The sequence below is a fragment of the Panthera leo genome, chromosome E1 (genome assembly GCF_018350215.1).
Source record: "Panthera leo isolate Ple1 chromosome E1, P.leo_Ple1_pat1.1, whole genome shotgun sequence".
NCBI lineage: Eukaryota > Metazoa > Chordata > Mammalia > Carnivora > Felidae > Panthera > Panthera leo.
This window is the reverse complement of record NC_056692.1, coordinates 46,169,789-46,188,786: the sequence shown is the minus strand read 5'-3', so window position 1 is coordinate 46,188,786 and position 18,998 is coordinate 46,169,789. Positions and strand designations below refer to the sequence as shown.

Sequence of the window (18,998 nt, the reverse complement as noted above, 5' to 3'; positions counted from 1 at the left end):
TTTCTGGTTGCTTCTGGGTGGAGGGAGTGGGAAACAGGGGGGGTTGTTACCAGTATCTAGTGGGTAAAGGCCACAGATACTGATAAACATCCTACAATACACAGGACGGCCCCCATAACAAATTAGCAAACCCCAAATGCCAAAGTCCTGAGGTTGGGAAAACACTGCTCTGAATCTACCAAATCAGAATCCTTGGAGATGGAGTTAAATGCGTGTACTTCACATTTTTCACAGGCAAGTCTTGTATACAGCAAAGTGATAATCACTGATCTAACTCCCTGTTTTATACATGTGAAAATCAAGGTCAGAAGAATTAAGTAATTTTCCCCAAGGTTAAACACATCCTTGCACTACTGCTTCTTGTTACAAAGCAAGTTTTTCTGATTTCTGTGATTTACAAAACTGTCACTAACTATAACCTAGCATGGTCAGGTGTTCTATCTAATCAAATGTTCCCGATAAAGAGGAGTTATTCTAAAATGAAATACTGCACACAAACAAATCTACTTTTTAAGGAACTGAGACAGACATACACTATACTCGAGACTGTAACTGAAGTGAAAATGACATAATGTAACATAAGGAAAGGGCCACAAACACAGGACATATTTTTTTAAGCCCACATGAATCTTTTTTTTTGAAACACTTGCTAAAAATACATCTTCATCGTGAGTTCAAACACTAGAAAAGTTTACACTTTCCAGAACAGAATATACCTGAGATCAAGGATTAATGCAATATTGTGGCAACAACACTCTCTCCAAGATCAGGCAATATCCAGTCTCTCTATCCTAAAATCAGCAAAACCCTTTCCAATACTATCCCAAAAAACACCCAGAATGATGCCATGTCAAAAAGATTTACCCTCCTACAGCTTCAACTACTTGAAATGCCAAACAGGAGAAACTGGGCCATTCTTGGATACTTCCACTCAAAAAGGGTTACACCAACTTGCGTTACTAAAAATTTAAATCTGAATTAAAACTGAGAAAATCAACAAATGATTTTACTTATTCACCATTAGGGATTTCAAGATATAATGAGAAACAGCCCTTTGGGAAATGTCCGTACGTCAAGAAGATGGGGGGGGAGAAAGATACATATACATATAAGACACCCCAAACATGACAAACCATTTATCGCCTTTACTTGCAGAGAGAACAGCTTAACATACTTACTAAATTGTTACCATGTTGCAAAGCACATGAAAGTTCTGAATAGTTCTGGTAAGTGTTATGGCAGAAGTACAGTACTACAAGAACTCAGAAACAGAATGACACAGCAGAAAAGAATATGAGATTTGGAACTGATTCCGGCTCAGCTACTTATAAAGTGCATATTCTTTAAGAGGCAAGTAATTGGGGTTATTCTAAATCAAAGATGGGAAACTGAGTAATGGGTACCAATCTGACAATCGGTAGGAAGTAAATCAGGATAAGAAAAGTTTTTCTTTAGGTATAGACATGCTTTGTTTGCATTTTAACAAGCAGGAATATTCTAAAGAAGCAAGCTCTAATTTTTCCTGTATCAATCACATGGCCCTGAGTCTTTTATTTTCTGATATTTGACAAGAGACCTAAGCTCAGAAAAATATTTCTCCACCGTAAGAAAACTACAACACGAGTGTGATGATAAACAGTTCTAAGTGGCAGCCTCAAAGTCAGGAAGATAAAACAGACTGATAGAACTAAGGTGAACCAGAAAAAGTGAGCCCTATCTAAAGGAGGCAACCATTTGCTCAGCACAAGCCTATTTTTGCCATGCAAAATGCAGGCTTAATACTGCCAGTGCCCACTTTTCAAGAGTCTGCACTTTTAGACAAAATCTCCTGATCTTAAAAATTCTGGCCCACATGTTTAAAAAGCAGTATCTAGGCCAAACAAAAATATCTATATTGGATTCTCTCTTCCCTCCTTTCTTAGAGAGGAGATCTGGCTTAAGACTTAGGTTACAAGTAACGGAGAAACCTGGAAGGACTTTATTTCATAAGCAACGAAGTGACAGTTTTTAAGTAAGAGGAATAACACCATAAGCAACATGCTTTAGTCTAATTACTCTGTTTTTGTATACCACATAAATGGGAGAACAGAAAGCCTAAAACAGGGAGAAAATTTAGATCAGGCAAGAGGTAATGAAAGTATAAAACACACTGACTATAGTGGAAGCAGAAAGGAACAGACACAAAAAAATACTACAAAGATGAACAGAACTTGCCAAAGGAGGGGAAAGGTAGCATGATTTACTGGAAAGAGCTAGGTTCTCAGGACTACTAAGCAAGAAAAAATATGGTCCCAGCTCTACCACAAAGCACCAATGGGATTTAGGACAAGGGCTCTGAATTACCATAGGGTTCAATTTATAATCTTCTTAGTTAAAAAATTACATTTCTATGTATTCTTTTCTGCCAATCCCTACTGTTATTTTGAGTATTAAATGAAGTCATGAACATGTTTGATTATCTGGCATTAAGAGGAATATATAAGACAAAGATCTGGTTGAGGAAGAAAAAGATGCCAGGGGGACACCATCCATGTAAAAATGGCCAATATGTTTTAGAAAAGCAGAGCTGAAACCAAAGAGAGACTGTGGAACTAAAGGCATGAATTATTCACACAGAAGTTAAGTTTTAGAAGTGGATGAGGTCACTAGGAATGTATAAAGAGTGAAAATAGCAAATCGACATAGAGAACTGTAAGAATAATCATGTCTGAGAAACTGGAAGAGGATCTTAATAACAGTAACAGACAACAGAGAGATATGTAATGATTTTTCTTGGTATGATGATATGGTAGTTATGTTTTTTAAGTGTTATAGAGGTGCAGAAATACAAATGGATGAAATGGTACGTCTGAGATTTACTTTAAAATAATCTAAAAGAGGGGGCTAGATAACACAAGATGGGCCAAAAGACGCTTACTGATAAAGCAGGGTGAAGGGTACGTGGGAGCTCATTATTCTACTTACATGCGTTTGAAATTTTTCATAATAAAAAGTAAATAAATATAAAAGAGAAATGGAGAAAAAGGACAAAATGCAAAATCACTAAAGCCTAGTGAGAACAGTTTTAAGAAGGAAGCGGTTACAAATTTCAATTTCTACAGGGAGGTCATAGATGCTGATATCAAGAAATAAACATTAAAAGTACAGAATACAGGGGCGCCTGGGTGGCTCAGTCAGTTAAGCGGTCGACTTCGGCTCAGGTCATGATCTCACGGTTTGTGAGTCCGAGCCCCGCATCCAGCTCTGTGCTGACAGCTCAGAGCCTGAACCCTGCTTCAGATTCTGTGTCTCCCTCTCTCTGACCCTCCCCCGTTCATGCTCTGTCTCTCCCTGTCTCAAAAATAAACGTTAAAAAAAAAATTTTTTTTTAAATAAAAAAAAAAAAGTACAGAATACAGAATTCATAATTTTACCAAGTTCCTTAGAAGTTTAACTGCCTTACATAAATATGTACTTAATAAATTGACACTGAATGAAATAATGTTCATTCCATTAAGAATATACAAAGAAATATTAAAACTTACACACATACAAATCTTGAGCTACCCTTGTTCAAGGGTCACAGTTCAAATTTTTAGGCATTGATCATCTCTGAAAATGCTACAGGGCATGTGGATGTATGTTTAAGAAACTATAGAGTAGGAGAGCAAAATCCTCCCCAAAAAGGGTCAGAAAGCAAATTCTGAATGACTGAATAACTAGGTTAATTTGGTATCTAACTGCTGCAACTTCTAACAAAACAGCCTCGATACTTGCCTCCACTTCAGCCATGAATGCCTCCAAGGGATCATCATCGCTGTCAGAATCTGGTGGCTTGGAATGGAACTGCTGGCGGGTAGGTGAGTTTTCGGCAGGAATATAAGGCAAATCAACATTGCTAGAGTCTTCTTCCTCATCTTCAAAATATCTGAAAATTAAAATGCACAATTAATAAAGGGAGTGTTTACTTTGGGGTTGGTGGATCCTTCGTTCAACAGAAATTTTTACTATGGTATATGTAGGTTACTATTAAAAGATCTGAACTCTACATGTTAAATTAGAGATCTCCAGGCTTTAGCAAACAACCTAATTATTATTGTTTAATATATACAAAATTCTAATACTGAGAAAAAAAAGGGGAAAAACAGTCACACCAAATTCTCCCATTTTTAGCGTCTATTCAAATCACATTCTAGTTCTGTTAAAAGGGATGAGTTTTCAGTACAAATTTAGTATATCATTGTTGAATAGATATATCAAATATTAGAGTTTGTGGTATGGAAAAAACTACTTTTGTATGAAATATTAAAAATCTAGTGTTTTTTTTTTAATATAATCCTTCAAAAACATTTTAGCAATATATTCACAAGGCTAGGTAGGGACTTCAGAAATGTTGGGCTACTTTCTGAGGACAGAACACTTACAGTTAAAAATATATGCTCAGGGACACCTGGGTGGCTCAGTCGGTTGAGTGTTGGGCTCCTGATTCTGGCTCAGGTCATGACCTCACTGTTTTGTGAGTTTAAGTCCCATGTGGGCTCTGTGCTGACAACACGGAGCCTGGTTGAGATTCTCCCTTTTCCTGCCCTTCCCCTACTCATGCATGCATACGTGCACTCTCTCCCTCAAAATAAATAAATAATCTTTAAAATAAATAAATAAATAAATAAATAAATAAATAAATGCTTAATCTAAAATCATTCCCCATACTTAAGTATTCAGAAAAACAACTTCAAGGTCTGGAGAAGTATCCTTCTCTATAGCTCTTTATAAACTAAAACACAACAAAAACAATGTTTACATTTAACCTCAAAATTTAATAGTAATACAACCAAATATTAAATAAATAACAATTGCAGTTTAAAATTTTAAAGCATTTCAGGTTTTTGCAGGAATTATTTTAAAAGCTCTAACAACTGTTATGTGCTATACACACACACGCATATTCATTTATATAGGTTTCATTTAACTAATGAAAAAGTATCCTTGAATTGGTAAAATGCTCTTTAGAATAATGATCCTTGACTTTTCTAAGTCTGAAACATCTACTTCTGTATTCCTGCCACATACCAGTTTTTTTTTTTACTTTTTTTTTTTTTAACGTTTATTCATATTTTGAGACAGAGTGTGAGTGGGGGAGGGGCAGAGAGAGAGGGAGACACAGAATCTAAAGAAGGCTCCAGGTTCTGAACTGACAGCACAGAGCCTGACGTGGGGCTCGAACTCACAGATTGTGAGACCATGACCTGGGCTGAAGTCGGACGCTTAACCGAATGAGCCACCCAGGCACCCCGCAACATACCAGTTTTTAAAGACACCGCTGTGTACTTGAAAAATTCCCATCTTGAGTTCATAATTAAAAAAGGAAAAATCTCAAGCATGTCACAACCAGGTTGGAAATAATAGCAGTGAGAGATTTCTTCAGAGTCAGTAAACAATTTATAATCTATAGGAGTTAGAATTCAAACCTTTAAACCCCAGCTTTTATTAACAACCACTTTACCAAGTTTAAAAAGATAATTGTTAAATATGTTTCCTGTGAACTGCTGGCAAAAATCTGAATAGATTTTTCTCCCACCATAAGATGTTGCAACCTGACAGTTTTCAGACTTGGGAGTTGAGACCAAATGTGTCTCTCTACCAGCTGTGACAACTGCCTGTGACAAAAACTTATATGGGGTCAATAAAAGACTTCAGTAAAGGTCATCAAAAACCACACGTTTAAAACTCTTCAGTCATATTTAGGTTCAAAGGCCTCAAATCTTTTTTGGAACAAGGAAAGATATAAGCAAGCACATAAGCATTAGGTTCCTTACAAATGAGTAAACTCAACAATTTAACTTATTAGGAACAACACAATTCAGTGGGAAAAGCAATTGAAGAGGTCTTATTATTATTTGGGAAACAAAGGGTTTCTTCATCTCACTTTCTGTTGATGGAATGAGTATCTCAAAGCCCAACCTTTGCTCAATTACCAGGATTACCACTTACGCATTTTCTTCATCAAAGTTGGCCCGTTTAGATCCAATTTTGTAGAAAGAAGGGAGCTGTGGTGGAGCTGACTTTCCAAATCCGGAAGAAGAGCTGGTTGCCCCAAAGGCACTGTGGGACTGTTGTGGGAGTTTGGGTTCCTCTTTCTTTCCAGCACTGATGGCAAAACCTCCAAAGCCAAATCCCCTCTTGGTGCCTGGACCACCTTTATTCCAATTCATGGTGTCAATGACTTATCTGTTAGGAACAAGATACATTAATAATAAATTCAACTTTTATCAATAGCTCACGGAGTTTTATGTCCCTTCCAACTTCTACCTACATCTTTAAACTTCTGCCTCTCGATGAAAACTCTAACTTTGTACTTCAGCTATGCAATATGCTAACCTCAACAAACTGTCATATTTTCTAAAACACTGAAAAAACTGTTGTTCATTTTTTGGAATCACAATCCAAACAGGAATGCAAGATTTAATATCATCCTCTTCAAAATGATTTGACCACTAATTTAACATCTTTAAGCTACCAAAAATACTCACAAGGTAACAAATATTTTGGGGATCTGATAGGTACTTGTGTTTGGCAACAAAAAGTACCAACAGAAAAAGACTTTAATCTCTTAATATTTATTCCCAGGAGTTTATATTATTGTCTACCAGGAAATAGATGATCCTCACCCCCCAAAAGAGACTAAAACAACCTATAATTACAATATAATGTAATGCTTATTGTAACAAAATCAAAGATTGTTCTCCAGGAATGATATCAAGAAGAATGAAAGAATCAACACTTAAAAAGATTAATTTAGTTATTTGTAGATAGTATCTATGTAATTGTCTCTGAAGGATACTTATGAACCACACATTAATTGAGCAATGCCCACTAGAACACTAGCCAGGAAGAAACCATGATTCACTGATCTGTTGCTTGAAGTACTAGTTAGCCAATGGTTAAGGATTACAACGAAATTTCCTGAGCATCAATCAAATCAGTTTAAAAACAATACTGTATTTAAAAAAATGCTATATTATCTTATTAGTCTTGGCTCCAAAAAACCTTTTTTAACAACAGAAGCTACCTAAGTTTTATAGAAAAGCAGAAAACCCACAAAGCAAAAAGGAACAAAATTTTAAACTACTTGAAATTTCCTCTCCTAGATACATAATTTTGATATCTTTGCTATTTTTTCTGTACTATGTGTACACACACACACACACACACACACACACAATTTAAAACCAAACCATACTATATTGTTTTAGTTACCAATTTCTTCACCTAAAGATACACTATGAAAATGTTTAAATGTCAATACATCTCTCCACTACTGTTTTATGATGTTGTGAAAACTATCACATATCTTTGTGCATACCTATAATTATTTCTTCAGGATCAATTTTAAAAATGCAATTGCTTAGCCAAAGGGAATATGTACTTTAACTTTTTAAAATTTTAATTACTACTTACATTTATGGAAAAGTACCTGATACACACTGAGTAAAATAAGAGCATGAAACAAGGTGGGTGGTATGGTTCAATGTAACTCAATATAAAAGCATGTGTTACATATACAGATAGCTGGAGGGCTTTTTCTCAAAATTTTAATAGCAGTTATTCCATTTTTACTTATTTCTTTGTATTAAGGTTTACTATTAACAGGAAAAATTAAAATGTTTATAATGGACTCTGAAGCCAGTGGGAAAAAGTTCCTAAAGCTGCTTTTTATGATGACATTGTTGAAAAGACCATTAACAATATGCTCTACTTTTCTGGTTCTATGCCCCTCCCCATATACACCTTGTAAGTTTTGTTTGAACTGTTATTATACAGCACGTAGACCAGTCTACTGAGTATTAAATCTGATTTATGCTGTGTCAATCTTCACCCTTAGTTTCAAATAAGGAATTTCCTTTTTTTTTGGGGGGGGGGGGGGGGGGGGGACTGTCTTTAATAATTTTAGACCTTTTGGGGTGCCTGGTTGGCTCAGTCAGTTAATCAGTTAAGTGTCTGACTTCAGCTCAGGTCACGATCTTACAATCTGTGACTTCGAGCCCAGCATCGGGCTCTATGCTGACAGCTCAGAGCCTGGAGCCTCCTTTGGATTCTGTGTCTCATCTCTTCTGCTCCTCCCCTGCTGACACTCTCTCTGTCCTTAAAAAATAAACATTAGGGGCGCCTGAGTGGCTCTATCGGTTGGGCGACCAACTTCGGCTCAGGTCATGATCATACGGTTCGTGGGTTCGAGCCCTGCGTCAGGCTCTGTGCTGACAGCTCGGAGCCTGGAGCCTGCTTCAGATTCTGTGTCTCCCTCTCTCTCTACCCCTCCCCTGCTCACATCCTGTGTCTGTCTATCGATAATGAATACATGTTAAAAAAATTTTTTTTAAAAACATTAAAAAAATAATAATTTTGGACCTTTTATTACAGTTACACATGGCTAAAATAAGTACTTAATAAGTACTAGTTCTCTTGAATTTAATTAAGACCATCTACTGCTTTCTTCTTGAATCCCTTAGGGAGAATCAACATAATTCTAATCAGATGGATGAAATTTAGTTAGAATATTTATAAGCAAGAAAATTTTAGTATCTGATAATGTTGTTTAACCTATCTGTCAACCTGGCTTTACAAGATCTATTCCCAAACAACAAAAATGATGGATCTGAATTTTAACCTCATTTTTCCTAATGTGTATAAAATATTGCAATGGGCTAATAAATAAACAACAGAAATCAGAATGTAAGCAAAGGAAGGATGAAAAAAAACATTCTGTAGGTTTGGGTAGATTTTAGGAATCACATGGGGGCACCAGGGTGGCTCAGTTGTTTAAGCATCTGACTTTCAGCTCAGAGCATGATCTCATGGTTCACAAGTTTGAGCCCTGCATCGGGCTCTGTGCTGACAGCTCAGAGTGTGGATCCTGCTTCAGAATCCGTGTCTCCCTCTTTCTCTGCCCCTCCCCAACTTGCACTCTGTGTCTGTCTCTCTCCCTCTCTCTCTCTCTCTCTCAAAAATAAACATTAAAAAAAAAAAAAAAAAGAATCACATGAACAATCTCCTAGCAGGGAAACTTTCAATGGTTTACTGAAAGCTTGCTGAGAAACGTCAGGCAGTGTACCAGGTGCTGGGGATTTATTTTATTTATTTAAGTCTATTTATTTATTTTGAGAGAGAGTACACATGAGGGAGGAGCAGAGAGAGAGAGAGAGGCAGAGAGAGAGAGAGAACCCCAAGCAGACTCCGCACTGTCAGTACAGAGCATGACGTGGGGCTCCTTTTCACGAACCAGATCATGACCTGATCCAAAATCAAGAGTCGGACACTCAACCAAGTCACCCAGGTGCCCCCAAGTTCTGGGCATTTACATATGAAAAACACAGTCCCATTTTCAAGGGGTTCACGGTGTGGTTGCTAATAAACCAACATGATGTGCTGTAGCACAGGTCCTGCACAAAGTGCATTCACTCGTAGCCCAGGAAGGAGGTATTAAACCCAGGATGAATGGAGAAGACTCAGCTTTTCTGAGATGATGCTGGTGTTCGGTTTTAAAATCTGAAGAGGCATTAGACCAGGGTAGAAGGGTGAGAGGAGGGCTTTTTTTTTTTTTTTTTTTTTTTAATTTTAGTTGGAACACATATAGTGCAATATTGGTTTCAGGAGAATTCAGTGGTTCATCAGTTACACACAACACCCAGTGCTTATCACAACAGGCCCCCGCCTTAGTACCCATCACCCATCTAGCCCATATCCCTCTGTCAACCCAGAATTTGTTTTTTATCATTAAGAGTCTCTTGTGGTTTGTTTCCCTCTCTTCTCCCCGCCCCCAACAAACGTTCATCTGTTTTGTTTCTTAAATTCACACAAGTGAAATCATATGGTATTTACCGTCTTCTGAATTATTTCACTTGGCACAGTACATTCTAGCTCCATCCATGTCATTACGAATGGCAAGAATTCATTCTGTTTCACGGCTGAGTAATATTCCATTGTATGTATACACACCACATCTTCTTTATCCATTCATCAGTTGATGGACATTTGGGCTCTCTCCATAGTTTGGCTATTGTTGATAATGCTGCTATATAAGCATTGAGGTGCATGTACCCCTTCGAATCTGTATTTTGGTAACCTTTGGGTAAATACCTATAATAATGCAATTCTTGGCTTATAGAGTGGTTCTATTCTTGGTTCCCCCCCCTTTTTTTTTAAAGTTTATTTTGAGAGAGAGAGTGAGAGCACTCGGGGGAGGGGCAGAGAGAGAGGGAGAGGGAGAAAGAACCCCAAGCAGGCTCCGTGCTGTCAGCAAGGAACCTGATGTGGAGCTCAATCTCATAAACCCGGAGTTGATGACCTGAGTTGAAGCCAAGTCAAGTCAGATGCTTAACCAACTGAGACACCCAGGCACCCCTGTTTTTAGTTTAAGAGAGGAAGGCATTTTAGATTGAGGAAACTGTAAGTAGTACCACGGAGAACTGGAAATAGTGCCGTGCAGCTAGAGTTCAGTGAGACTTCTAGGAAAGTTGTAGGTCACATATTCAGAAAGACAGACAGGGCCCAGATGTGGCTATGCTAAAAATATACAAAACTGTACTTTACCAGCTATAAGAAATCATTACTTTTAAGCAAACAGGGGACATGTTTCAGATCAGTGTTGAAGAAAGATTAAATGGTAGACAATATGAAAAGTAGGAGGCAAGGAAAGTGGCTAAGAGGTTATCATAAAAATACAGATGTAAAGTAACATGGTACTGAACTAAGGAAGTGGCTACAAGGAAGGAGAAGGAGGGGGTGGAACTGAGTTATTAAGTGTCTATGAGAAAGTTCAATAGGGGCGGGTGAGTGACAAGTGGATGTGGAAGCTAAGGAGCAAGGAAAGGTCTAGAATAAGTTTGGAAGTGTCTGGCTTTTACAGATTGGGGGAATGGTGGGGCCATTTACAGGGATAGAAGCCTAGAAAAGCCACGCTTGGAGAAGCAGGCAGAACAGGAGATGGGAGAGCTAAGGAAAGATGCTAACTTCATCTTTCTATAACTTCAAAAAGGGTCTATAACTTCAAAAAGGGTCTGTGATGGAGTACAGATGTGATACAAGACATGTGCATTTGAGGTTACTGGTATAGATAAGCTAGCAGAGAGAGGGCACAGAGAATGAGAACAGGGACAAGACAAATGTTAGGGTTGATCAACAGTTAGGAATGGGCAGGGGAAAAGAAACTCATGTGGCAACCTGAGAAGGAAAGGAGGAAGGGGGCACAGTAGAGAATAGTGGCATAGAAGAGGAGAGAAATTTTATAGGCAGAAAGAAATGTCCAATGTTCCATTTTCAATGGAAATATGTTTGTTTGTTTGTTTGTTTGTTTGTTTGTTTAATGGAAATATGTTTGAAGGGGAGCCTGGGTGGCTCAGTCAGTTAAGTGTCCGACTTCAGTTCATGTCGTGATCTGGTGGTAGATCCTGGATTGGGCTCTTTGCTCACAACTCAGAGCCTCGAACCTATTTCAGATTCTTTTTCCCTCCTCTCTCTGCCCCTCCCCTGCCCTCTCTCTCTCTCTCTCTCAAAAACAAAATAAACATTAAAAACATTGGTTTTTGTTGGATGAATAAATATACATTCAGGCTCTTCAAAATTCACCCCAGTATTTGTGAAAACCATCATCTTCCATTATTACAAACCCTGCCATCCAACCTTCCTGATTAAATCTAAGCCACTCATCCTCAATGTACCATTAATTCCTTAGTGTTGACAATAAGTCTTCCTGTTCGACTATGTAGGCTTTACTACCTAGGTATATGACTACAGATCCTTGACAATCAGAGGTTTGAGGGATAACGGATACAACAAGCAAAAGACAGCTAACCTAATCTCTATTTGGTTGCATGTTTAAAAAAAAGAAAAAGATGAACCCTCCTCTGTTTTAAAACTAATTTCCATTCTCTAAGCAAATATTGTTTGGAGAAGAGACATCTAGTGGAGAGTTAAGGAAGAAATAAACATAGTGAGATTTAAAAATTAACTATAGTCCTGCTATTTGTGGGTCTTCTCAAAGCTCCCTTTATTTGGTCTTAACATACATGCACACATACACATGCTTCTAAGCCTCCTCTCAGATAATAATAACATAATAATATGCCTGGTACATCCTTCCTACCAAGCTGGCAAACTCCTATCAAACAGCTCTGAAACTTCACCTCTGCCTCCCTAAACACTTCTCACATTGACAAGATGAAAACACCTGCAAGCTTCAGTCCCCGTAAAATCACCACATGGCTTCCACACCCAGTTAAAGTTCAGACTTCCTTAAAAACAACAAACCACCAAAAAATCCTAAATAACCCAAGTTAAACAGAGGCAAAGTACTTGAATAGACATTTCGTCAAAGAAGATATATAAATGGTCAATAAGCATATGAAAAGATGCTCATCCCTAGTGAAGGGAAATGTAAATGAAAACCACATCCCCGGGGCGCCTGGGTGGCTTGGCTTGGTCGGTTAAGTGCCCTTAAGTGCCCGACTTCGGCTCAGGTCATGATCTCACAGGCCGTGAGTTCAAGCCCCGCATCGGGCTCTGTGCTGACAGCTCAGAGCCTGGAGCCAGTTTCAGATTCTGTGTCTCCCTCTCTCTCTGCCCCTCCCCTGTTCATGCTCTGTCTCTCTCTGTCTCAAAAATAAACGTTTAAAAAAAAAAAACAAAAACAAAAAACCACATCCCCTCATACTCTTTAGGATGACTACTAAAAAACAAAACAAAAACAAACAACACAACAGAAAATAACAAGTGTTGGCAAGGATATGGAGGAACTGGAACCCTGTATAGTGCTGGTGGTGACATAAAATGGTTCAGCCACTGTGGAAAACATTATGGTGGTTCTTCAAAAAACGAATCCTAGAACTACCATATAATCCAGCAATTCCACTTCTGGGTGGAATATCCCCAAAAGAACTGAAAGCAGGAACAGACATCTGACCTATGATTTTTTTTTTTTTTTTTTTTTTTTTTTTGACAGAGACAGAGAATGAGCATGGGAGAGTGCAAGGGGGGTAGGGGCAGAAGGAGAGGGAGAGAGAATCTCAAGCAAGCTCCACACCCAGCACAAACCCGACGTGGGGCTCAATCTCATGACTGTGAGGTCATGACCTGAGCTGAAATCAAGTCAGATGCTTAACCTACTGAGCCACTGAGGTGCCCCTCTGAACCATGATCTTAGCAGTACAATTCACAACAGTCAAAAGATGGCAGGAACCTAAGTGTCCATTGATAGATGAGTAAACTAAATGGGATATGTATATACACACACACACACACACACACATATATACACACACATACACTATGTAAACACGTACATATATCAACATTATTCAGCCTTAAAAAGGAAGGAAATTCTGACAGGTGCTACAACAACATGAATGAAACTTGAGGACATCACGTTAAGGAAATAAGCCAGTCAAAAAGGACAAACAGTGTATGATTCCACTTGTATTAGGCAGAATACAGTCAAACTCAGAGACAGAAAATAGAACAGGTTGGGGCACCTGGGTGATCAGTCTGTTAAGCGTCCAACCCTCGATTTCAGCTCGGGTCATGATTTCATGGTTTGTGAGATTGAGTCCCGCATCAGGCTCTATGCTAACAGCATGAAGGCTGCTTGGGGTTCTCTCTCTCCCTCTTTCTCTACCCCTCCCACACTTGTGCTGTCAAATAAACAAACCGATAATTAAAATTTATAAATAATAAATTTAAAAAATTAAAAAATAATTAAAATAATTAAATATATAATTAAAATAATAAATTAAAAAAATAATAAAGTAGAATTGGCTGCCAAAGCCCAGGAGTGCAGAGGAATGGGGAGTTATTGTTTAATGGGTACACAGTCTCAGTTTTACAAGATAAAAAGAGTTCTGTGAACACTATGGTGGTGATGGCAGCACAACAATGTGGATGTAATCAACGCCACTGAACTATACGCTCAAAATGGGTTAAGATTTTTCTATGTGTATTATAAAAACAAAAAAATCATGAAAATTAAAGGATTAGAATTCCATTTGCACAAGTGTTTTTAGGTTGCTATTTTATTAGTTTATAAGGAATAATGCTGTCTAGACCTCAGTCTCTACTCTGAAATGCAAACATATTTGTGAAAATTTGATTACATCTTTTTCTTTAAAAAAAAAACCCGCTTTTTAAAATTTCTAATTTGATGGGGCGCCTGGGTGGTTCGGTCGGTTAAGCAGCCGACTTCGGCTCAGGTCATGATCTCGCGGTCCTTGAGTTCGAGCCCCACGTCGGGCTCTGTGCTGACCGCTCAGAGCCTGGAGCCTGTTTCAGATTCTGTGTCTCCCTCTCTCTCTGACCCTCCCCCGTTCATGCTCTGTCTCTCTCTGTCCCAAAAATAAATAAAAAACGTTGAAAAAAAAAATTAAAAAAAAAAAAAAAAAAAAAAGAAAAATTTTTTTTTAATAAAATTTCTAATTTGAGGGGCACCTGGGTGGCTCAGTAGGTTAAGTGTCCGACTCTTGATTTCCGCTCAGGTCCCAGATCTCTCAGTTGATGAGATGGAGCCCTGCCTCCATCTGTGCTGACAGGGTGGAGGCTGCTTGGGATTCTCTCTCTCCCTCTTTCTGCCCCTCCCCTGCTCTCACACACTCATGCCCCCCCCCCCCGCCCCATGTTCTTTCTCTCTCTAAATAAATAAACATCTAAAAATAAAATTTCTAATTTAAAAATAATTAGCTCTGTAATAGAAGCATAAACAAAGTTTAGTGAGCACCTGCTTTAAAGAGAACCTAAGTCTGGTCTTAGTAATAACTTTATTTTATACTGACCACTAACTACTTTGTTATGTGTCGATGCTATGAGGGATACCCCTCCTTACCATTTCCATCTCCACTATAGCAAGAATTTCTTAACAAGTCCCTGTTATCCAGCCTCTACACCACTACCAGAGTGATCAATAATTCACAACGTACTGAGTACCTATTTTGCCAGACCCTTTTCTAGGTGCTTTGGATATAGTAACACAATCAGACACAGTCCCAGCCCTCAGGGAGTTCAGTCTAGTCCAGGAGAAAGAAAAACCAAATCATAATTTCAGGTAGTAAAAGTGCTATCAAACCAAACCAAGAAAAAAGCAAGCAAGAAGAGGTAAGCTATTACAAGAGAAAGAAATCAGGTCAGGCCTCTCTGCGATGACTGACAGTTGACAATTAACAAGTGACCCTCCACCCCCTCAACTCTAGTGTTCTAAGAATGTCTGTTTTATTGGAAAAGTCTTGGTGATGTACATCTAGAGACTGTATCTACAACCAGCAAATATTCCATAAGCTATGAAAAATGTCTATGTGCTAAAGTATAAAAAAAATGAGAGATACATAGCAAAAGAGAAAATGAATTTTCACCTCCTTTGGTCTGTTAATAGTGTGGAACTAGGGAAAGTCATATGACTTTCGGTGGGCCAATGCTTAGGAAAAACCCTCTTCCAGGTTTTTTCAGATCCTGACCCCGAACCTTCCTGCCGCATTTCTCATTCTGTCATTCCCTTCAGTTCAGTAGCTCCCCACAGTTTGTCAATCAAGCTGGAACGAGACTCTCCATTGTGGCAACAAACTATATACTTTACCATTCATATCTCCCAGGGTTTTCATGCATGCATCAGTGTTCCCAGAAAACCAAGCACTTTGGTAAATGCCCTTCCCTTAACCTGGATTCCTTTCCCACCAAATCTCTCACTTATACCTACCTAAGTCTTCTCCTTCAAAGCCCATCTCACATACCAACTCCTAGAACCTATGACATGAATACAACTCTCCCAGAGAAGTGGTAGCTCATTCCTTAAACTCCTTTTCTAGTCCTAAAACACCCAATATTTAATCATAACTATTAGTGCTCTTTCTCTCACCAACTCCAAGTTACAAGTTTTATAGGTGAAGAAGCTGACTGACTCATTTTTTATCTCTTTTCTTTTCCACAGCATGTACTCATTATTCATGTTTATTCAATATGCAGGAGTCCCAAGGAGAAAAACTAAAGACAGCATAAAGTCTCACTTGGTATGGTTCTAGGTAATAAAATGCTATGACTTAGTAGAAAATCGTAACAGCATCGTAAACTAGCACAGACTATGCAACCAGAATATGTTCACAAACTCTAGCTTTGCCACTAACTTGATATGAACCTCAAAAAAGTCATTTGGCTTCTCTGGGCCTATAAGATAGGGAGAATATCACCTACTTGACAGGGTTGGTGTGAAAAACTGAGTTCATACAGAAAAATACACTTACAAGAAAGCTTGGCACATAGTAGGTGCACAATATGTATTAGCCATCACGTTTATCATTATTATTATTTCTCCAGAAGTCAATTTCTCCACTGGTAAATGGAGAATATCAAGCCAGAGTTCTCTAATCTCTTTCAACTCAGGGATCCCATACAAGTGCCACAAGACACTGAAGATGTCAGAGATCACGAAGAGCTGACAAGTGGGGATGGCTTCATAAGACAGCTAGAATCCCAGGCACAGAAAGACGCAAGCTGATTAGAGAAGTGTGAAGAAAGAAAACATTTTAAGGAGGAAAGCTAGATAAAGCCAAGGTTAGGAAGAATAAGCAATGGCAGAATAAGCGTGGAACATAAGGAAGATAATTTGGCTAGGGTACACGTTTTGGGCAATGGTGAAAAATAAGATCTGATCTAAATGACTTTTAACAACAGTGGACTACAAAACAATTGATTATAAAACCATGTTACTTATCATTTGTTTCTGGAATTGGAGAAACCTCTAGTGACGATTTGCATCCACTCTAATAATCTGCCCTGAGAACATCTCACACACTATACACTGGGCACTATACATTCTTAAATTAGAATCTATACAAAACCCAAGAATTTCTTCATATTCTTCTAAAGCCAAACACAAGTAAATTCTGGTTACATTTATTCTGGAAGCCTTTTTTCCCTCTCCGTTAGCTTAAAGAAACTAAGATGATCATATGAATTTGATAAAATTAGAATATAAAGAAATTCATTTCTCTGTGAATTACAATAAATTCTAACAATGTAAGTCAGATCATACCACTCCTCTGCTCAAAAGCCTCAGATGATTCCCAACTCAGGCAGAGATAAAGTGAAATCCTCATAACAGCCTAAAAGTTCCTGGTTGTTCTGGCGCTCCTCCTCCAGATCCTCCCTGACCTTCTCTCCTACTACTCCTTTGCTCACAGTGGTCCAAAGCACAATGGTCTTCTAACTGTTCCTCTAACAGGCCAGCATTGTCCTCTTCAAGGTCTTTACACTTGCTGTTCCCTCTGCCTGGAACCCTCCTTTCCCCAGATACTACTGGGCTCACTCCCTCATCTACTTAAATATCCGCTTGTTTGTACTGATCTCCCTGACCGCCCTATTTCAAAATGCAATGCCTCCCCAACCTTCTTTCTAGCCCCCCCCCCTTTTTAAGCCTAAATCCATAATCATCTTCTAACATAGAGTATAATTTACTTATTTATTTATTATCTCTCTTCCCCCCACTATAAAGTGAGACGCAGGACGGCAAGAGTCACAGAGGTAGAACAGTGCTAGAAAACAGGCACGCAGCAAATGTCAATAAAAATATTCCTTGAATGAACTGCAGATTAGGCCATATAATTCCCCTTCTAGGTAAAGGAACATACAACATACTTTTCCCCGCCCACCGATGAAAGTCTAAAATTTAATTTTTGTTAAATTAAACAAAATTAATCTTGCTCACCTCCTATGTGCCAGAACTGAGCTTGGTTCTGGAAAGTTCAAGTGAATTAAGACATAGTATCTGCCCTTTAGGAGCTCCAGGGCGTGCATATGGAGAATGGACGTAAAGATATCCTTTCCAAAAAAACCCAATATACAACTAGAGAAAATTAAATGACCACCTTAACAACTGAGGAGCAAAGGGGGAATCACCACTAAGGTAATAAGGAAAGCTAGGATTCCCCCAAATACTCGACTGGTAGGATAGTTCCTCCTTATAGTATTGGTGTGTATGCTTGCAACTCCACATAAATTATTTACGCGCATCAGATAGGCTCTTACGTAGGCCGCAAAAAAGTTTGTGCGACGATAGTGATGTACTCAAGGCTGCACAAAGATCACTGTTTCTGTCTTCCGATTTGGCAACTTTTGCCTATCGGGTCTCCCCGATTTGGAGGCTTGCATTTGCCAAGTGCTGCCGACTTGGGTCAGAACCCTCCTTGTGGCTATCCCTGCCCAGAGACCAGCACCCTGCAAATCCCTTTCTTAGCAGGACGGGCGGGCGCCGCCTCCGGAAAGCCGCCAACTGGGCCAGAATGAGAGTTACGGGAGAAGCGGGAGCCGTGGGAGGGCAACGAGGTTGGGGAGGACCCCTAGAGGCCTCGGCCTCGCACTCCCACCCCTCCCGGCCCCCTGGGTCTCCGGTGCCCCAAAGCTCCGCAGACTCTTTGTTAAGCGAGGCCGCGGTTCCCTGGCCCTCGCTAGGCCCCGCAGTTGCCTCCAATGGCCCCGAGGGGTAGCGACCCTGAGTCCAGAACCTCCTCGCACAGACCTGCTGCTGTGGCTGCAGCGGCAGCTGATACTACCGCCGACGCGGAGAATCCCAAGGCCAGAGGACGCGCGGTCCAGGCCGCGTCCGCCGCGCTCCTTCCTCTCCGCCCCCTTCACCACCGCCGCCGCCTCTGCCGCCGCCGCTTCTCGGCCCGTTGCTGACCGGGGGGAGGGGAATGCAAAGCTGACATGCGCAGTGCAGAGAGAGCGGGCCGGAAGGCGGAGCCTCGGGCTACGGTTCCCGGAAGGCGCCGCGGGCTCCGGACCTTAAAGCTCCAGAACACCTCGCAGACTTTCACTCTCCAGACACTGATGCTTTGAGGGGGGCAGTGCTTGTAGCCCAAGAAGTGGGCCTACGGGTGAAGAAAGCGTAGCAGTGATAGCCGCCTAGAAATCTCAAGAAAAGGCCTTGGGCGGAAACCACTTATACATAAAATTGTGGACTCCCTAAACTCTGGTCCTTTTTAAATACGACCTAG

At 39.6% G+C, this 18,998-nt stretch overlaps 1 protein-coding gene across 2 annotated transcripts in view; it reads right to left on the bottom strand.

Annotated features, from left to right (window-relative positions):
* The window catches only part of DDX42 (DEAD-box helicase 42), a 41,257-nt gene that overhangs the window by 20,619 nt on the left and 1,640 nt on the right, over positions 1-18,998 (bottom strand). The window contains exons 1-3 of one of the 2 annotated variants that reach the window (XM_042916263.1): positions 18,521-18,688; positions 5,971-6,207; positions 3,757-3,907 (exon numbers count right to left, since the gene is read on the bottom strand). In XM_042916263.1, coding sequence (XP_042772197.1) covers positions 3,757-3,907; positions 5,971-6,191 — 372 coding nt within the window. In that variant the 5' untranslated portion in view covers positions 6,192-6,207; positions 18,521-18,688. Of the gene's footprint in view, positions 1-3,756; positions 3,908-5,970; positions 6,208-18,520; positions 18,689-18,998 lie in introns of those variants that run through there. The other variant, XM_042916264.1, reaches the window with a different exon arrangement.